General features: G+C 39.9%; 1 protein-coding gene across 3 annotated transcripts in view; it reads right to left on the bottom strand.

Annotated features, from left to right (window-relative positions):
• The window catches only part of Gdap2 (ganglioside induced differentiation associated protein 2), a 255,170-nt gene that overhangs the window by 106,829 nt on the left and 129,285 nt on the right, over positions 1–19,056 (bottom strand). For all 3 annotated transcript variants that reach the window (XM_065220798.1, XM_065220799.1, XM_065220800.1), the window contains exon 9: positions 11,828–11,925. In XM_065220798.1, coding sequence (XP_065076870.1) covers positions 11,828–11,925 — 98 coding nt within the window. The remainder of the gene's footprint in view (positions 1–11,827; positions 11,926–19,056) is intronic.

Below are 19,056 nucleotides of genomic sequence, written 5' to 3'. Positions count from 1 at the left end.
CCCTTCCTTTTTATAGATCCCTTCTTTTCCACGATAATCCCCGCCCAGCCATCTCAATAGATCTTCCCGACCTTAGACAAATCCTATCAAACTTATCCCAAATTCCCCACCAAATCCAACAGAACCCCTCCACCGATCAAATTCACCAGTACTTCGTCCAGCAAACTGAGCTACCAAGGGTGGAACGTAACAGTCCAGCAAGTGGCTGGTCACGCATATGGCGGAACATTGCATCGAGGCAACTTACTTCAGCGCAGAGGACGAAGCTTTACTTGTTGGTGAACGAGAAGATAGAGCACCGCAAACTGCTATTCGTGATGCGGCGAGTAGATGACGAAAACTGTACGCATTGTGGCAACCGTACAGCAGAAACTCTCTCCCACAAATTTTGTGCTTGTGCTCGCGTCGGCCCGGCTTGGACGGTTCTTCAGCAGAGAATAGCAATCATCTTGGGTGGATGGAGGCGACTCGAGTTCGAAGACTTGCTAAGACCTGCCCTATTAGGAATAAACGACAGACATAGAGTGGCAATTCTGAATATGTTTATTACATATATCTGCTTCGTTAACGATTGTAACGGAAGAATTGATTTAGCTGATTTGAACTTTAATCTTGATGTAGCAAATTGACCGTAAAACAAAAAAAAACTTTGTATGCTAAACTGACAAATAAAACTTCACTTTTACAAAAAAAAAAAAAAAAAAATAAAAAATAAAAAAAAAAAAAAAAAAAAGTATCCACAAGCTCACAATTCTATTGAAGATTTTATTAATTTACAAACATCCTGAAACTACACCGAGTAATTACATTGTATGAGACTAGCAAGAACAGTAATACATAAGTAGATCATGGGAAAAACAAAAAGTATAATTATAAAAGCCATCGAGAGGACTGATGTGATAAAATATCGAAAAATGCTTTCTAAATGTATTAGCTGAATTATCCCGTTTATTTGCATAAGACCCTAAATTTGATGGCTAAACAAAATCTAAATTTGTTATTCTACATAAGCACTGAGTTGAAACATTAATTATTCTCTTATTGAAGTGATAATTTCGCTTGGCTAATCATTAATCGATAATCGAAACCAAAAGGGCAGTAAAAGCCAGGCGAAAAGCACTCTGGATGCTCAAACGCACCTCCCCAAACGATCCAGCAAGAGAAGAGGTCCTCGCGAACTATCGCCAGCAGCACAACAAATGCCGACAGGAGATCCGGACGGCGAAGCAAAATTGCTGGTCGGACTTCCTGGAGAGTATCAACGCCGAACAATCGTCAGCGGAGCTATGGAGTCGCATTAACGCCCTTAGCGGCAAACGGCGATCATCTCGTCTCCAGATTCGAACAGACACCGTCACCATCACTGATCCAACCGTCGTATTCGGCATCTCGAAGTACAGCGAAAGCTTCCGACAGCGAGTCCGCCCCTCTCTGTCCTCTGTGTCTGCCTTCGGAATTCCTCCAGACAACGACGACCTACCGATCAACAGCTCACTCTCCTGGGAAGAACTCGTGTTCACTCTCAGTCGGAACAATGGGAACTCGGCCGGCCGGACGAAATCGGTTACAGGATGGTCAACAGGAGGCTGAAGCAATATCTTGAGGCCAAGCGGTTGCTTGACCATCGGAAGCACGCCTTCAGGCAAGGGTATGGCACCTCCACCTACTTCGCCACTCTTGGGGAAGTCCAGAAGGAGGCAAAGGACCACGGTCGGAGATCGTCTCGCTGGACATCTCCAAAGTGTTCAACCGAACATGGACACCAGCTGTATTGAAGAAGCTTGCTGATTGTGGCCTGAAAGGACACATCCTTCACTTCGTCCGGAACCTTCTGACCGACCGATCTTTCGGGTTCCGGTCGGAAACGTGCAATCCGGAAGTTTCAGTGAGGAAATAGGATTCGGTGATCGCGGTCACCCTCTTCCTGGTGGCCATGAATTGGGTCTTTGACCAACTACCCAAGAACGTTTACATCTTCGTCTACGCGGATGACGTCTTCATTGTAACGGTGGGTCCCACCCTGCAGAGGACGCAACTGAGAGCGCAAGTGGCAGTCTGCTCGGTGGTCAGATGGGTTGACTCTGTTGGTTTCCAGCTTTCCGCCGGCAACAACGGACAGCCCATCATAATTAAACAACAAGCAATACCGATCAAAAACACCATGAGGGTCTTGGGAGTGCTCCTCGATCGGAATTTATCCTTTGAGCCGCACTTCCAACAAGTAAAGAAGGACTGTCGCAGTAGGTCCAACCTGATTAAGACCATCTCCCGCCCCCACCGATCCAACAATCGCGAAATCCGCTTCCGCGTAGCTCGAGCCATCATCGACAGTCGCGTACTGTACGGTGTCAAGATTACATGCCTTGCCGCCGAGAAAGCCGTCGAGATTCTGGAACCGGTGTACAACGAACAGTCTACTGGTCTACTGCCCTCTACCCCGGGCGACGCTGCATGCGTTGAAGCCGGTATCCTACCTTTTCGGCTCGTTTTCACCGCAGCTACTGCTACAAAAGCCGCCGCTGCCTTTCTCGCTAAAACGTGGGGAAACAACAGGATCGTTCTCCTCGACGAGGCGAACCGAATCCTCCGCACGACCGCTGACTTAGATCTCCTTCCAGTGGCCAGGGTCCACTGGCACGGAGACATAAGTTGGCAATCGCACAAGAACAAAATTGACAGCCGAATCAAGGACCGCTTCAGGGCAGGAGACAATTCGCTAGCTTTACGCCGGACAGTTGTCGAAACTCTCGGGGCGCACTACCAAGGTTATGAAGTTAGGTACACCGACGGCTCTCTCTCTCCAGGAGCGGAGTGGGAATGGGGGTCTCCGGAGATGGTCTGCTTGTGAGCAGATCGCTCCCGACCAAATGCTCGGTGTTCTCAGCTGAGGCAGCGGCCATTCTCCACGCGGTTAAGTTACGGGCCAATCGGCCGATATTAGTCGTTACTGACTCACACAGCGTGATATTGGCCCTAACAACAGAAACACCGAAGCATCCGTGGATCCAAGGGACGGTAAAGCACGCGCCGCCCAACACTGTATTCATGTGGGTACCCGGTCACTGCGGGATCCAAGGGAACGTAATAGCCGACCACCTCGCCGGCTCAGGCCACACTGGACCCAGGTCCACCGGCAATGTACCACTCCAAGATGTCAAAAAGTGGATCAAGCGGACGGTTAGGAGAGCCTGGGACACCGAGTGGAGGAACAACAGGACACACCACCTTCTGAAGATCAAGGCGACCACCGGAACCTAGAAGGATCGATCAAGCCTAAGAGAACAACGAGTGGTGTCAAGGCTGCGCATCGGGCACAGCAGTCTCCCACAACTTCGGAGGAACATAGTTCTGAAGTTAATCGTTAATCGTAAACACACGGTAAATTTCTAACATTTTCTGTTCGTTCAAAATTTCGGAGCTGACCATAAGCAACATACCTTTATCAACAGTTGCAGAAGAAGTACAGCCTAATGAAGGGTACTGATAACAACAAACGTCAGAAATCACAGTTGATCTAAACATCTAAAAATCTAAACATTGCATTCGAAACTAGATCATCTTCTTCATTCCTTTATTTAACTTCGGTCTCTGTTCCGCAATCTAGTGCCAATCACCGACGGACATCGATTGCCATCCATTGACCGCAATCGAATTTGCACGAAGGCAGCTTCCACACCTGCGTAGGATATCGCACCCATTCAACAAACATGAGCCGGGACCAACGGCTTTACTTCCCTTCTGAAGGAAAACGTGACCAGAGATTTTTATGCCTCAGAAAAATCCCACCGACCTCGGCTGGGATTGAACCCAGACCCATTGGGGTGAGTAAGTAGTCAAGCTTACCACTATACCACCGGCGCAGGCTTAAACTAGATCATGAAGAGCCCCACTGATCGAGAAGTTTGTTTTGATTAATTGTGTTGAGTCCAGGAGCTACCAAATGTTTCAGAATGGTAAAAAACATGTTGAGGACTTCATATCAAGAGCCACATATGAAAATGACATACAAGTTTATTGTAAACAAACCTTTGTAGGCCCTTTTCTCGCCAGCCGAGAGTCAACCACGCAAACCAACAACATCATCGGGAAGGGGAAAGCTTCCCCTTACCGGTTTTGTTGATGATTTGCGTTGGTGACATATGGGTGGCGACAAAAGAGCATAAGAAGATTTGTTTACAAAAAACTTGTGGACCGTTTTACCCTGACGGACGTTCTTACCCCGTCTTCCCCGTGATAAACTTTGTTAGAATTTTTCTACAGCCGCAGACAGCGACAGTATATAAGCAAGTTAAACGCACCCTCTTTTGCCTGTGAGTTTGAGGACATACCTCAAATCCCCTCATCCATCAATGTATGGGTTAGGTAAAGGAGTTCACAATTGTGGCTCTTCGCTCAATTTCAACTTCTCTTCAATTTTCACACTGCTGTACTCTAGCGGAACTACCAATCTATCCTCATCAGAACTTTCTTTAGCTAATCAATGACTACACTAGTATACACTGAGGAAAAAGATCGTAAGAATTCCATAAGAACCACTTATGAATTTTAGCCACAAGAAATCGGTATGAATTTCAATGTTTTGCCTTATGATCAATAATGTCGACAAAAACATAATAACATGGAGCAGACCGTCCTGTGCTTAAGCCATGTATGGTGTATAAAGGTATATAAGAGCTACCTCATGTAAGACGAAAATCTTTCATAAGTCGTGGTTTTGAAACTCATATGTGTCATTCATAAGTCGTGCCTTATGAAATTTTTAAGTCTATTTGCCTCAGTGTAGCATTTCTTTCCAAATCTGCACGGCGAATGAGAACGACCCACATTTGAGTTTAGTTCACATATAATTGCCGAAACTGCAGGTACGCAGCGATGAGTAAGTTTGCCTCATGGTTTTCTGTGGAAAACCTCAAAAATCTGCCGGAAATGAGGAAAATTGACGAAACCTTTACTCATTAGGCAGGAGCCAATCTCATGTTTTTCTTTTGTCAATCCCCCCCTCAAAAATTTTGGAATATCACAAAGGGGGAAATAAAAAAAAACTTTCAGTGTATGTTTATTCTTCGAGTATCGCTATTTCATTTGGGTATGGATACTCGCTTTGCTAGATTTTATTATGTTGTAGAATATCACTTTGTTTTTTACAGAATTTTTACTTCAATTGGTACTAGACCGGTACGGCATAACAGGTCCTTGAAATTGGATCAGCCGGTTTCAGTTATTGACAACGGATTTTATCGAACTCATTCCTAATCTTGTTTGGCAACTCACTAGGTAAGCCGCCTTCAATCTGATTGATCCCCCTTGTTCGCTGCGCAACTCTTCGTCTTGTTCCAGTCGGGTTGCTACCAAGAACCATTTTCATTAGGTCGTTATCCAACATTGTTACGATGTGCCAAGCCCACCGTAGTCGCCCGATTTTCACATTCGATCTAAATTTTTTAACTTACAATGCTATTTAATGATTCAATTCTTTTCTTCAGTGATTTAATAATTTCCGAGCTAAATCCAATCCTTTCAAAATTGGTTTAAATTTTTTAGAAGTGAGACCAAATCAGAAACGATTCAGGAAATTCCTAATTGAGGTGACATTTATCAATGCAGATTCAAAACTGAGTCGAATAAGTCATCAACATTGTTCTAACTGAGTCTTAACCTTTCTGTTATGTTATTCAATCCTTCTTAAAGTTGTCAAAGCCTTCCTGAAGTTATCCAACATATTCCGAACCTAAGCTTTAAAGAATTGGTTTCGCATTTTCTGGAGTGAGGCCACATTAGCTGATAAAATCCCTTTCCTAAATGAATCCAAGGTTTCCTGCATTGATTCAACTTTTTTCGAACTGTATCCAAACCTTAACCTTAACGGGTTTGACATTTTCCTAAGTGAGCCCCAAATTTGTATTAACTCCTTTGGCATTTGGCTTTTTAGCTTAAATTTTCCAAATGGAGTCAAAACTTTTCTAAAGTGCTTCAATGCCTTCCTTAGGGAGCTCAAACTTTTCTGTCGAGTGAATGAATTATATGTAATGTTAGTCGGAGCTTTCCTGAAGTGATTTAAGTAACTTTTAACATAGATTCCGCTCCCCTAGACCCTTTCCTCACTCTTACGAGATTCATATCCTTTGAAAATCAGACTGAGATTTTAAAGAATGGACCGTTGTGTGTTCATACCTGATGGTAGATTTTTTTTATGCAAGCACAATTGTTGAGAAAACTGGGTTAACATCCACAAAAGTACGTATTTATATAGAAATTTAGGTTTCTTGTTCAGCCAAGTTGGATTTTGGCTCCTTCTTTTGAAAAACAGGCATGGATTATATAGAATAGACCTTTGTGAGTTCATACGTAATGGTAGATTTTTCGGATCTATCGTTTGCAATTAGTGCTTTGATTTTATAGAATGGAACTTGCTGAATCCATACGTGAAGGACCAACCTGCTTAGTATTCACAAAAGTAGGTATTTTCATCGAAATTTGTTTTGCCGAACTGAATTTAGGTTTCTATCTTTAAAAAATAGGCTTGTTTTTTATAGAATAGAACTTACTAAATCCATACGTGAGGGTTGAATTTCAAAATTTTTGAGGAAACCGAGTTTGAATTCACAAAAGTACGTATTTTCATAGAAACTTTGATTTTCTGTTCTGCCAAGTTGAAATGCGGCGCCGATATTTGTAAAAATAGACTTGGATTTTAAAGAAATGACCTTGCTGAATCCAAACGTCAGTCTTAATTTTTTGAATTTTTGTGAAAACCAGCTTAAATTCACAAAAATAAGTATTTTGATGGAAGTTCGGGTTTCCTGTTCAGCCAAGTTAGATTTTGGCTCCGTACTTAAAAAAAAAAGGCTTAGATTTTAAACGTGATGGTACATTTATTGAAGCATGTACATTTTTTTAGAAACCTGGGTTTACATTCTCAAAAGTACGTATTTTCTTGTTCAGTCAAGTTGAATTTCGGTGCATTCCTTTGAAAATAGTCGTTGATTTTATAGAATAGCTGAATTCATGCGTATTTTCATAGAAGTTTGGTTTTTCGGTTCTGCCAAATTGCATTTCGGCTTCTATCTAATAAAGCACGCGCAATTAGAACTTTTTTTTATAACTATCGAAATAAGAACTTTTTATAAGAACTATTACGTTTGTGGAATGCCACTCGATGGTTTGCCCGGAATTTATCAAAACCCAAAAATCATACTTATGCGCGAAATGTCTTGTTGATAACCCGAGTGTTTCACATAATAAAGTCAACATTTGTGGCTTCTGTTATGCATTATTGTCAAAAATCACGGCTTCAAAGAAGTATAAGTTTAAAGCGAAGGCTAAGAAGTAATCTAAACGCTCGAAATATACGGTTTAGATGTGATGTACCGTATGCGTGATAATGTTTGCACCATCGTACAAATAAGGTTCCCGGCTCACCTGTGCATACAATGCCTTAGTTTTCTTTGCATGCACGTAACCTATAGCTCATACCGTAGTAGGCTGTGTATAGAAGAAAATGTTTTACTTAGTTTGACAGTTGCACCATGACGAAGTGGCAGCGTATTCGTGATTTGTCCCACGCGCAAATGTCACAAAAAGACATTTCAATCGCCGTGGGAGTGTCCCGGTGGACAGTTAAAAGATTTTTGGCCGCGAAAAGAAAGGACAACTATCCGCGAAGGTGGCCACAGGTCGTCCGAAGTCGGATTCCGAGGGTCATCGCTGCTATCAAAAGGAAGATTCGGGTGAATCCAGTGAATTCAATAAAAAAAAGCAAAGGAACACGGGATCAGTGACTTAACGGCACGGAAGATCGTAAAGGAAGATTGCGCAGCGAAGTCGAGGGCACGGAAAAAACTCACATGATTACCAACCGCATCCGGGAGCTACGAGTCGAACGATGCAAGAAAATCTTGAACTTCCTTAAGCGAAAAAATCCGGTAATCTTGTTCACCGACGAGAGCATGTTTACCGTCGATCCCGTAGCAAATTCCAGAACCGACCGGTATATTAGTTCTCTTCCGGTAAAAGACGTAGCCGACGAGCACAAGAACGTGTATCTGCCCAATCATCCTGCTAGCGTTATGGTGTTTGGATTGGTGGCTTCCGATGGCAAAAAAAATGGACCCGGTGTTCATTCCAGAAGGCGACAAGGTCAACACGGAGGTCTACATCGGGATTTTAAGTAAGGATGTTCTTCCGTGGATCAAAGAACAGTACGATCCGAAGCCAAATGTTGCATGTCAACAAAATGGGGCTCCGTGTCACACATCGAACCGCACTCAGAAGTGGTTGCAGGAACATCTTCCGTTCTGGGCAAAGGATATGTGGCCGCCATCCAGCCCCGATCTTTATCCACTGGATAACTCAATATGGCGCGTCATGAAGGCCAAGGCCTGTTCTAAACGCCACCCGAGTACAGCAATCCTCAGGCAAACATTGACCCGTACCTGAAGAGAAATGGATCCAGACTACATTATTAGAACCTGCCGAGCATTCCGGAAGCGTGTGGAGGCCGTAATTGTAGCAAGAGGAAATTTCGATAGATGATTAAGTGATTAACATTGTTTAAGACTCTGAGAAACATCCCCCCTTTGAATAAATAAAAAAAAAAACTCGAGAACGAAATTTTTGAGATTTTTTTTTAATTTTGACATTGCTCAATGGTGCAAACATTATCACGCATACGGTAAAACGAATTTCGAATGTTTTATTTTTTCTTGGTTTATTTTTATAACCCCCCCCCCCCCCTTCGACTAGTGCGAGCATCGAGTGACAAAAGAAAAACTTGTGATTTGTAATTTTTTTTTAAATTAAAATTCGCATTTGTTATGGATCACTTGGATTTGAGGTAAGCCCACCGTAGGAATTATTGAAAAATTGATAAGTAACTAGCTCTTAATTTACCATTACAGCACTGGTCTGCGCTAGAACGAAAATCGTTACTCAAGTGCGTTCCAATTCGGTTTCTTTCGTTCACAAGATAGTTAAACGGAAAAGCAATGCCAAGGACTCTCGAGACTCCAGGACTTATTCTTAACCAAGGACACCTCATTTCAAAATTACAATTACACTTGATGGCCGATGATTATCTTTCTGACAAAGTCTTTTAAACTACTGGACGCTCCGCTCTAAGTTCGACTGTCCTAGGAGTTTCTATATCAAAAACGATGACATCATCCAACTAGGTCGATGACGGCAATCCTGAATCAAACAAATTTATTCTTTGATTGCCACCGTCATTCCGAATTGCGTGGTGGTCCACACTTACTTTCGTTGTTTGCAGTCTATCTAGGTAACTAGAGGCAAGTTTGTATTGAAACGCTGTCTCGAAACACTCAATCCAATGTGAAGGGAAACGTCATTCCCGGGATCCAACCGTTCGCGTGTCAAACTTCCATTCACAAAACTTGTAAGCTTATTGTTTATTCCGTCAAAAAATAGAACCACGTCAGTTGGCACGTGAGTGATATTGATATCCCACATAAATTATTTCTCCGGCTAGCGTACGAGCAGGGAGGAATCAAAATGCTAAAAATAGGTACCAACACCATTTCCTTGACGTTTGTCAGTTCTTGGTAAAACTTCCGTTTCCCACCTTATGTGACAAGCAGGTGTGACGTTTGTTACAATTTGAAACATAAGCTCCAGCTTCAATATCTGCCAACTACGGTCTGATGCTCATCACCCTTGTACACTGAGGAAAATATCTCGTGAAAGTTCGTAAAATGCAATGTAATCGTGCAAATTTGGTCAAAGATTTTATTCTGCGTGCCATCGCACTGGGAATCATAATTTACTGTCACATTTTCCTGTTGTTTTTTTTCCTTATCACTGCGGTCAGACCACAGGGAGAAGGAGGAGTAGGATCGTTCAACAATGACCTTGCAGTGGAGTGGGCATGGTTTATGGCATTGATTGTGGAAACGAAAATCTGATGAAACAACACAGCAGTCGAAAGGAGGTAGAGCGCATTAAAAAAAACACAGAACAATCAAAAGCTGTTTACCTTACATACATTCATACGACGCCAGTGATGATGATGATGATGAAAAAAAAATGGATGAAGACTACTCTACATGAATGCGGTAATAAATCTCATCTCGCAAAAGAAGTGAAGCAAAGAGTCCGGGATACTACGCAGCAGCAGCACTGTTGGTTCGTATAAGGTAGGTACAAGTTCAAGTGAGCATGACTTGAGAAGCATAATGTGTTGCTATACATATCAGTTTCGATGAACTTGAGAAGGCCACCAAACAGTGTGGTTTGATGTTGAACATAATTGCTGCAGCCTGTTTGTCTGATCTAGTAAGCTCGCAACGTTAAGGTTATTGATTTCATCGTTGAAAGGTTAGTAGTAATCCCCTTTTTTATTTGTTCTCCGTACTGAGTATCAATGCTAACGACCCCAGGGAGGCAGCTCCCACCCTACCTATCGACCCATCAACTCGTGGACCAGGGACCAACGGCTTTACTTCCCTTCCGAAGGAAGACGTGATCAGAGATTTTATGCTTCAGAAAATCCCAGCGGCGCCGACTGGAATTGAACCCAGGCCCTTTGAAGTGAGAGGCAATTACGCTTACTACTACACCACCGGCGCCACTATGAGTTAGTACTTAGGTTGTGTGAATTGTTAGGTGAATTTTTACTTACATTTGACGCTTCAAATTTTGTCAAAATTGATTCCTGGTCTGTCAAATTTAAGTGAAAATTCACCAAATGAAATGAAATAAAATGATGAGGAAAAAAATTGTTGATTTCTTGCGACGATTTCAAGCAAATAAACTCAATCGAAATCATCAGTGCATTGATTAATTTGATAAACGCGCTTTCTCGTGGCAGACGTCCAGTATATAAATTAAACATGTTCTCATCTCAGTAAAGCTAGTCTTGGCTGCCTGCGTCAATCTCGGCAAAACTTGATATATCCAAATTGGACACATTTCCCCCGCTTCTGACAGGTTTAATTGCTACTATTTAACTTGATCGCCAACACGCTGCTACCGGAATTGAATGTTTTCCCTTTTTGACGTTCATTGGCAGCTGCACTGGCACAAGCTCTGTTGATATTGATTCATTATTTGACCTATTTAGGAATTGTGTGTGTGTGTGTGTGTGTGTGTGTGTGTGTGTGTGTGTGTGTGTGTGTGTGTGTGTGTGTGTGTGTGTGTGTGTGTGTGTGTGTGTGTGTGTGTGTGAAGCGCGCAAACAAAAGGGATGCTTAAATGGTCGTGTACATTCAAACAATAAACCCCATTTTAAAAGACGACCTAAACGAAAATAAGCGCCCATAATGAGTTGAGATAGCGACGAAAAATTATACTGTTTGGATGAATTTAAATGAGCAAATATTGATCAAGAAACAAACACTCCATTCAACGACGTGGACGCTTTGCATTGGCAGCTTAAATTTCGCCCAACGAAAGTGTGTTAATTTAGCTCACACGACTCATGTTGACACTTCCATTTTGTGGCAAACAGAACGTCCTATCTACGAGAGCATCAATCTTGAATCGATCTATGGATAAAAGCCATCTTAATTGCATTCTTTTATGCACCGTGCTAAGCGATTGATTAGTTCCTTGTGGTTGCGGCACCGTTTGTTTGTAGAACTCGATTAAAATAAAACGGCTCACACAAAGAAGGTCTTCTCTCAATAGTGTCGAAAACAGAGCTCAAATGTTTGATGCAGATTGGGGTGTATGCAAACACAAGTGATCAGGATATGGGAGGTTGACATTTGCTAGCGTGGTAGCACTTAGAAGCAGTCTAATCAAAACAATAGCGTTTAAATATGATGGGAGCACTCAAGGAGATATCGTTTTGAATCAAACTGGCACCTACCTTTCTTGGTGTTCGAGTCCTTCCAGGCCTTCGTCCAGCACGCTCTCGTACACCATCCGAGGACGATCGCCTAATAGCCGCTGGCGGTCGAGGTCACCCTGCGAAGAAAGAGCAAATCGTAATCATCATTATAAGCTGTTATAAGAATTCGTGATGGCGTTATTTTAAGAGTAACAGGTTGGCTACTGAGATCCAATATTAAAATTCTGTATTTTCCAATCCTCTGCCAAGAAGGAGGGTTGCTGAAACCACCACCATTGGTGGTGTCAGCACTGTAGTCTACAGTTTTTTATGATATGTTTATATGCGCATTGACGACACATATGTGCTACAAAATCTTATGTGAATAATCATTAATGAAACTTGAATTTTTCATGATTAGCTTGCTTACTTTAAAAATTAATAAAATAAATATTTAATTCCTACATGTACGCGCTTGTTGAACATTTATCACATTTATTTTGACGCGCAACAAATCAAACATCTATGTGGACGGAGCATAATTTCTCAATGTTTGCATCAGCTGTCTTATAGCGAATTCGTTTATTATCGGGGTTGGAGTGCGAAACCGAACTTTTTGTCAGTGCGAACTTCAACCTCAGCTAGGTTCTAAAAACAAACGAGCAAACTGACGTTTGTCAGAAAACAAGCAGACCCGATCCTGATACCCGATCCAGGTTGGAACTGAATAATAAACGAATTCGCTATTAGATTGGCAGATAATCGAGCCAAAGAAAGAACAATTTTGGCTTCAAGCAAAATGTTGGTGGATGACGTTTCTGCCACCGGAGTGATATTTTTCTCCCTCTTTTCCTGGTTGATGTTTCATAAATTTCCTGGTTTGATATTTCATGTATTTAGTTGGAAAAAAGAGTCCTTATAATCAGGGTATGGGTAGTGTTTTTTTCTTCAATATTGGCAATAGTAGTGGTTACTCATGGTTTCCTCCGCAGAATGATTTTTGAGCGACATGTAGAAGATCGAAAAGTGCTGTGCTTGTAGATGGAAGCAAAAAAATTTCCTCCCGTCAAATTTTTGAATTTTGCGGTATTCTTGATTTTTTTAACAGTAAAGTGATATTGGTGGCGCACGGATACTTGAATTTCCTGAATCGAGTTCCACAGTGTGCGGATTGTGCCAGATGGCCAAGATTTGTTTCAAGACTACATTCTGGACATTCCGTGCAAGCTCTACCACAAACCGGATTACCCCAAGAAGCGATCCGTCTACAATTGCAACTTCCCCTCTAACACATCAGGCCAGCTTGTTGAGTTCACTTGACCAGATTTGGTGAGTTCGTTCCATTTTGTCTTTTACAATATTTTCATACTTAATGTCCGAGTACTAGTACTAGTACTAGTACTAGTGATACTACAAACATTTCCAACTCATTCAATACGCGTCAATCAAGCAATTCAGTACATTATTAATGATTCCCACTTTGAAATGTATTGGAGCGGGACTTATCGCATAGGAAAATAGCTTCGAAATGCTAACGTTCTTGAAATGAGTATACTTGATTTTCGCTGAAGGAAGTGTTACTACTACCTAACGCTACAACAAATCGAAACAGCACTTTTCAGTGCTCAACCTGTAAATTTTCTACCTTGTTCAACTCTTATTCCTCTTCGATCCTTGTTTGCACCCTACCCGAGGTAATTCTCCTTGGATATCGATTTGAAAAATTCCTCTTCGATCCTTCAGACTCTTAAAGTAATCTGCTTGGAAGTCGATTTGGATAAAAATTTACTGCCGCCATGACGCCTAAACGCAAACGCATCCCCCTTCTGATGAAATTAATTTGAGCAATCAATTTGATTTGCTCACGGATGATGAGAATGATCCGTTATCAAAGAAAAATTCTAGTAAACTTTCCCGGCTTAATGCCAAGAAGGAAAAGATTCCCCCTATTGTGATAACCACTTCCGATTTCCATGCTCTTCGCACGGAACTTTTGAACTTCGTGAAATTTAAGTTTTCACTGCAAATTGGACGTCGGGGTGAATGCCGTGCATTGGCTGAAATCATGGACGGTTTTTAAAATGTCTTCTCAAGTTAAGATACTGAGAAGCAACACAAATTTTTTACTTTTGACACCAAAACTGAACGTGTGTTCAAGGTTGTCATGAAAGAACTGCCCAGTGGTGAATCCCTGGATCAGATCAAAGATGCTCTGGCAAAATTACTTGGAGTTGTGCCACTCCAAGTAATCAAAATGAAAATGAAATCCCGTCCTGGTGATTCGCGCAACAAGATTTCTAATTATTTTTATTTAGTTCACTTCAAGTCTAGTGAACTAAACAACATTAAGGCCTTAGAAAAAGCTAGCCTTATGCTCCATGTCCGAGTGAAGTGGGAACACTTCAGGAAGACTGGAGGAAGTTTCCAAAACCTCACCCAATGCCGTAAGTGCCAGGGATGGGGTCACGGAACAAAAAATTGCTACATGACAGCTAAGTGCATGAACTGTGGTGATTCCTCTCAAGCAAAGGACGACTGTCCTGTGAAGGAAGATCCTAAGAAATTTAAATGTTCAAATTGTGGTGAAAACCACAAATCCAATTTTTGGAAATGGAAGACTTGCAAAGCGATCCTACAATCTCGTTCTAAGTGACAGGTAGGAAACGCTCCACTTTTCCAAACAGGTACAAATTACTATGCTGTTAACAACGGTTAGCGAGGAACAAATTCTACATTCGTACCCGTAGGTACAAATATCACTCCTGCTTTAAATTCTTCATCTATACCAGCTCCCCTTGCTGCTAACAGTGTTCAGCGAGTTAATGGAGCTACCTATACTGCTATTGCAGCTGATAAAAATCAAAATACTAGACAAACATAATTCTATCGGAAATTTTGAAAATTTTGATATAGAAAGAATTACTGCTCCTAAAATGGAATTTTTACAGAAATCCTTAATTTTAATTGACAAGATTACAGATATGCTAAAATCTAACTCTATGTTTGATGCTGTTCAAACTGGAGTTAAATTTGCGAACAATATCGTCATGACTTTGAAATTCAGTGATGGATTTTAAAGCATTAAATATTTTAAAATAGAATGCTCGATCTCTTAAAGATAATGAAGACGAGCTATTTAACTTTTTGAGAGTTCATAACGTGCATATTGCCGTTATAGCTGAAACGTTCCTTAAGCCTGACCATAAGGTTAAGAGGGACGCAAATTATTTCATTTATAGAAATGACCGTCTTGATGGACCCTGTGGTGGCGTTGCCATCATTGTTCATAGACGAATCAAACATAAAATTTTTTCTTGAAACTTTGGGAGTTTCTGTTGAAACAAAATTTGGACTACTTACGTTTATAGCTGCCTATTTGCCATTCCACAGCGTAGGTCAGTAAAATATTTTTTTCAAAAGTTACCTTCAGAAACTTACCCGTCATAGGTTTAAATTATTCATTATTCGCGATTTTAATGCAAAACACTGCTCATGGAATAATGCTCAAAGTTATTCAAATGGTAATATTCTGAATGATGATTGTTCTGCAGGTTATTACACTATTCAATATCCAAACAGCAAAACATGATTTTTTTTTCAGCAGAAATCTCTCAACTATTGATTTGGTCTTAACTGATTCATATCAACTTTGTCGCCAATTGGTTACCCATGCTTACTTCGGTTCTGATCACTTTCCAGTAACTTTTGAAATATCCCAAGAAGTAATTTCTAATAACAGCTCTATACTTTCAATTACCATAGATCTGATTGGGATCAATATCGAGCATTTATGGAATATAGCTTCGATCCAAACATTCCTTTGCAAACCAAAAATGATGTTAATTATGCTCTTGAATCTCTGACTACCAAAATGCGAGGTTAAATTCGACTCAATTATAATAGACGACGATCTTCAGCTCTTGATCCGTCTTAAAAATGTCCGTGAGAGACAATATAAAAAAACACGCGATCCTGCCATGAAAGTTATCTGGCGGGATTTGCAAAAACAAATTAAATAGCGATTCTCTGCCCTGAGGAACAAAACTTTTGAAAATAATGTTTCTAAATTAGACCAAACCCTTTTGGAAACTCACAAAAATTTTGAAAAAAAAACCTCAAAAACCTATTCCAGCGCTTAAAGAAGGTGGTAAAATTTTGATCAAAAATTTGGAAAAAGCTCAGAAACATGCTAAGCAATTCGAGAGTTCCCACATTTTCAGTTTGGGTCTTACTAGTCCTATTGAGAATCAGGTTGCTATTTTTGATGATTCCTGGTTTGGACGAACTAAAATCTATAACTAAAAAGTTTTATAATATAAAAGCTCCAGGTGATGATGGAATTTTCTATGTCTTCATCAAACAACTCCCAGAGAGTAGCTTGTCTTTCTTTGTAAAATTATTTAACAAATGTTTCCATTAGGCATACTTTCCTGATAAATGGAAAAATGTAAAAGTTGTTCCAATTTTTAAGCCAGATAAAAATCCAGCTGAAGCTTCTAGCTACCGTCCAATAAGTTTGCTTTCTTCAATAAGTAAACCAGTGTTGGCAAAATCAGAAATCAATTGATATTTTTCCGCTCTCATGCGCTCGCAATATCACGCGTGATATTGGAACAACATATCATGCTTAATATTGATTTTACAACCTCCTTTGATATTGCGAGACTATTCACAACGTGCAAAAATCAAGCTATGAGTTGACTCGACACAAAAATGATTCCATTGCACATCGTTTTTTTAGAAAGAGAAAGCATAGTTTGCTATCTCTTTTTAATCTTCACCGATGGCAGACGCGAAGGGACTGCTGCAAGCCGTTATGAAAGTTTCGGTTGCATTCGGGTGTAAAGCAAAAATCATTAAACTCAATCTCACCACAGTTTTGTGAGATTTGCAGTTGGTGAGTTTTGATAGCTTGATACTCCGAGCTGCGATATCACTGCTGTAAATCAACCGCAGTAGTTTGCTTGTTGATTTTTGTCTACGAAAATAAAACGTGATCATGGGCGTTGGTGAGATTTGATTTTTTGATATTTTCCCAACACTGATCAAAACTGAATACTTCATCATTTCTCGATAGTGATGGTGTAATATGACATGCACTAAACTAAGAACATGAGATATAAAGAATTTGTTAACCCATTTAAAATAGCAATGAAATTCTTCTTTTAATTACCACAGAAGTCTGCTTAGAACGATGGAAAATATGGTTGATTCTAATTCTCCTCTGAATTTCCTTCCAGAGACTCATATAATGTTTATTAAAATCCTTCTTTCTCAAGCCACTCGAAGTTTTTTTTTTGTTATTCTGCTCCCTTGGAATTTTGCTCTTAATTCTTTTGAAACCATATTCAGATTTAGATTCTCTTTAATTTTATATAAAAGTTTCTTCATAACTATCCTCAGAGTTTCCTTGGGATTCTCATTAAACTGCTAAGGATTTTTCCACAAGATTTCGTAAGAATTTGTCTTAAATTTCTCTGTTGAGTAATCTTCACATCTCCTCAAAATATTTCAATCAGAGCTACCTTTGAATTCTACTCAAAATTACTGCTCTGAGAATTTTATTCAACATAATCTTATCTCCCTTGGAATGCATGAAACACTAGATTTACAAGATTCTTAAAATTTCAAAATAAAATCAATATTTTTAAAATCGATGTTTCCACTGAATTAGGAAGGAAGAATGTGACTTCCTCCTATCCCTTTGAACAAGCATTGATAGCTGAATTGTATTCTTCATTCTGAATAACGATGTTAACCTGAAAAAAAAATACTTATCTAGCTCATAATCAGCTCTAATTGCTTGCAGGGATGCACTCTCTGAAAATGGCAATGAATTTTGTGGAAGAAGAAACTCTCTGAATATGCCCCTTTAGCTTGTCGCCCTTGGCGGTAACGATTTTTGCTTCCCCCTCAGCCTTAGCCAATGACGAATCGATCTGATGCAACCTTCGCCGATTTGCGTGAAACTAAGCATAATTGTTTGGTATGGTCAATGATTTACATTTGAGTTTATTTTGAATCTCGCAAAAAAAAATGGCGTGCTCAACAGTGTTTATCAAATCATAACTCAAAAACGTCACTTCCAATTGAAACGACGTATGAGACAAAGTTATAGATTTTTTTTTGGAATTCACGGTAAAAAATTGATAGCTATTTTTATGGGAAATGCTAAAAAGTGATTAAAACTTAAATATACGTCTTAAATTTTTTTTCAAATATCTTTCAATGCCATCTTCTTTGAAAATATCAATCATTAAAAATTAACAAAAATCATTGAACACGTTTTTGGTCATTAAGTAGCGTAGAATACACTTAAGTAATTTGTTTTTTGGATCAAATCGGGCTAAAATTTTCCGAGGAATCCAAATCCGAATTTAGATTTTACATATAATGTATTTTAAAGAGTTTAATATGAGTAAGTATGGTAAATTTTGAGGTACGTTTAAAATGGACCTCAGATTAGGAAGGTACGTTAACGGTACACTAGGTGAAGGTTTTGGAAGGTTTAATGAAGATTTTAGAAAAATCACCCGTCTATTCAGCAGAACAAACTAACACAAGAAATTTGTTAGGTACGTTCAAAATCCTTGAAGGTACGCTATGGTACGCTGTTGGTACATTTCGAAACACATAATGTTAAAAACTTTTGTGAAAAGTGGCCTGCTGGATTGATTGACATTCGCCCAAGCTGACTAGTTGCAACGGGAAGGACGGTATCTGCATAGACCTGGGGGTTGGTCCCTAGATACGTCAACTTAGCGGAAGGCACGGGATTTGCTCAGAATCGATTTTGGTTTTCGTTTTATAATTGAACAAAAAAAAAATTAAACAAAAAGTTTTAAAAAAATGTTCAAAAGCTGAGTCTAATATTTTTGTAAATTTGTATATGCCAACTTGATTTAAACTTTAAAAAACGATGAGAATTTAAGCTACATAATCTTTTTCATGAAAAATATTTCAAAGAAATAATGAAGAGGGTTATGTTTAATTTTCTAAGATTTAAACATTTTCTTGCGTTGTGTACCCAAAATTACTTTGATTTTTTAACCGTGAATATTTTGTTTCTGAAAACGTATTATTGTTTGCTACTAGTTTGTCTTAAACGTAACTGTATAGCTTGAGTGAAAACATCAAAAAACTTGTGAAAGGAAGTACGCTGGTCTAGTGCCTTAACTCCACAACTCATGATATTTTCACTTTTGAACTTTTTCAATGCATCCAAATTAATAGTGAAGTAACTACCCAAGTGAGACATTTTCCGGCAA

This window comes from Ochlerotatus camptorhynchus, unplaced genomic scaffold (assembly GCF_037179485.1).
Source record: "Ochlerotatus camptorhynchus isolate MF236.1 unplaced genomic scaffold, CSIRO-AGI_Acam_v1.1 ptg000132l, whole genome shotgun sequence".
Lineage (NCBI taxonomy): Eukaryota > Metazoa > Arthropoda > Insecta > Diptera > Culicidae > Ochlerotatus > Ochlerotatus camptorhynchus.
Note: the sequence above shows the minus strand (reverse complement) of the source record. Positions and strands in the feature narration are given on the sequence as shown.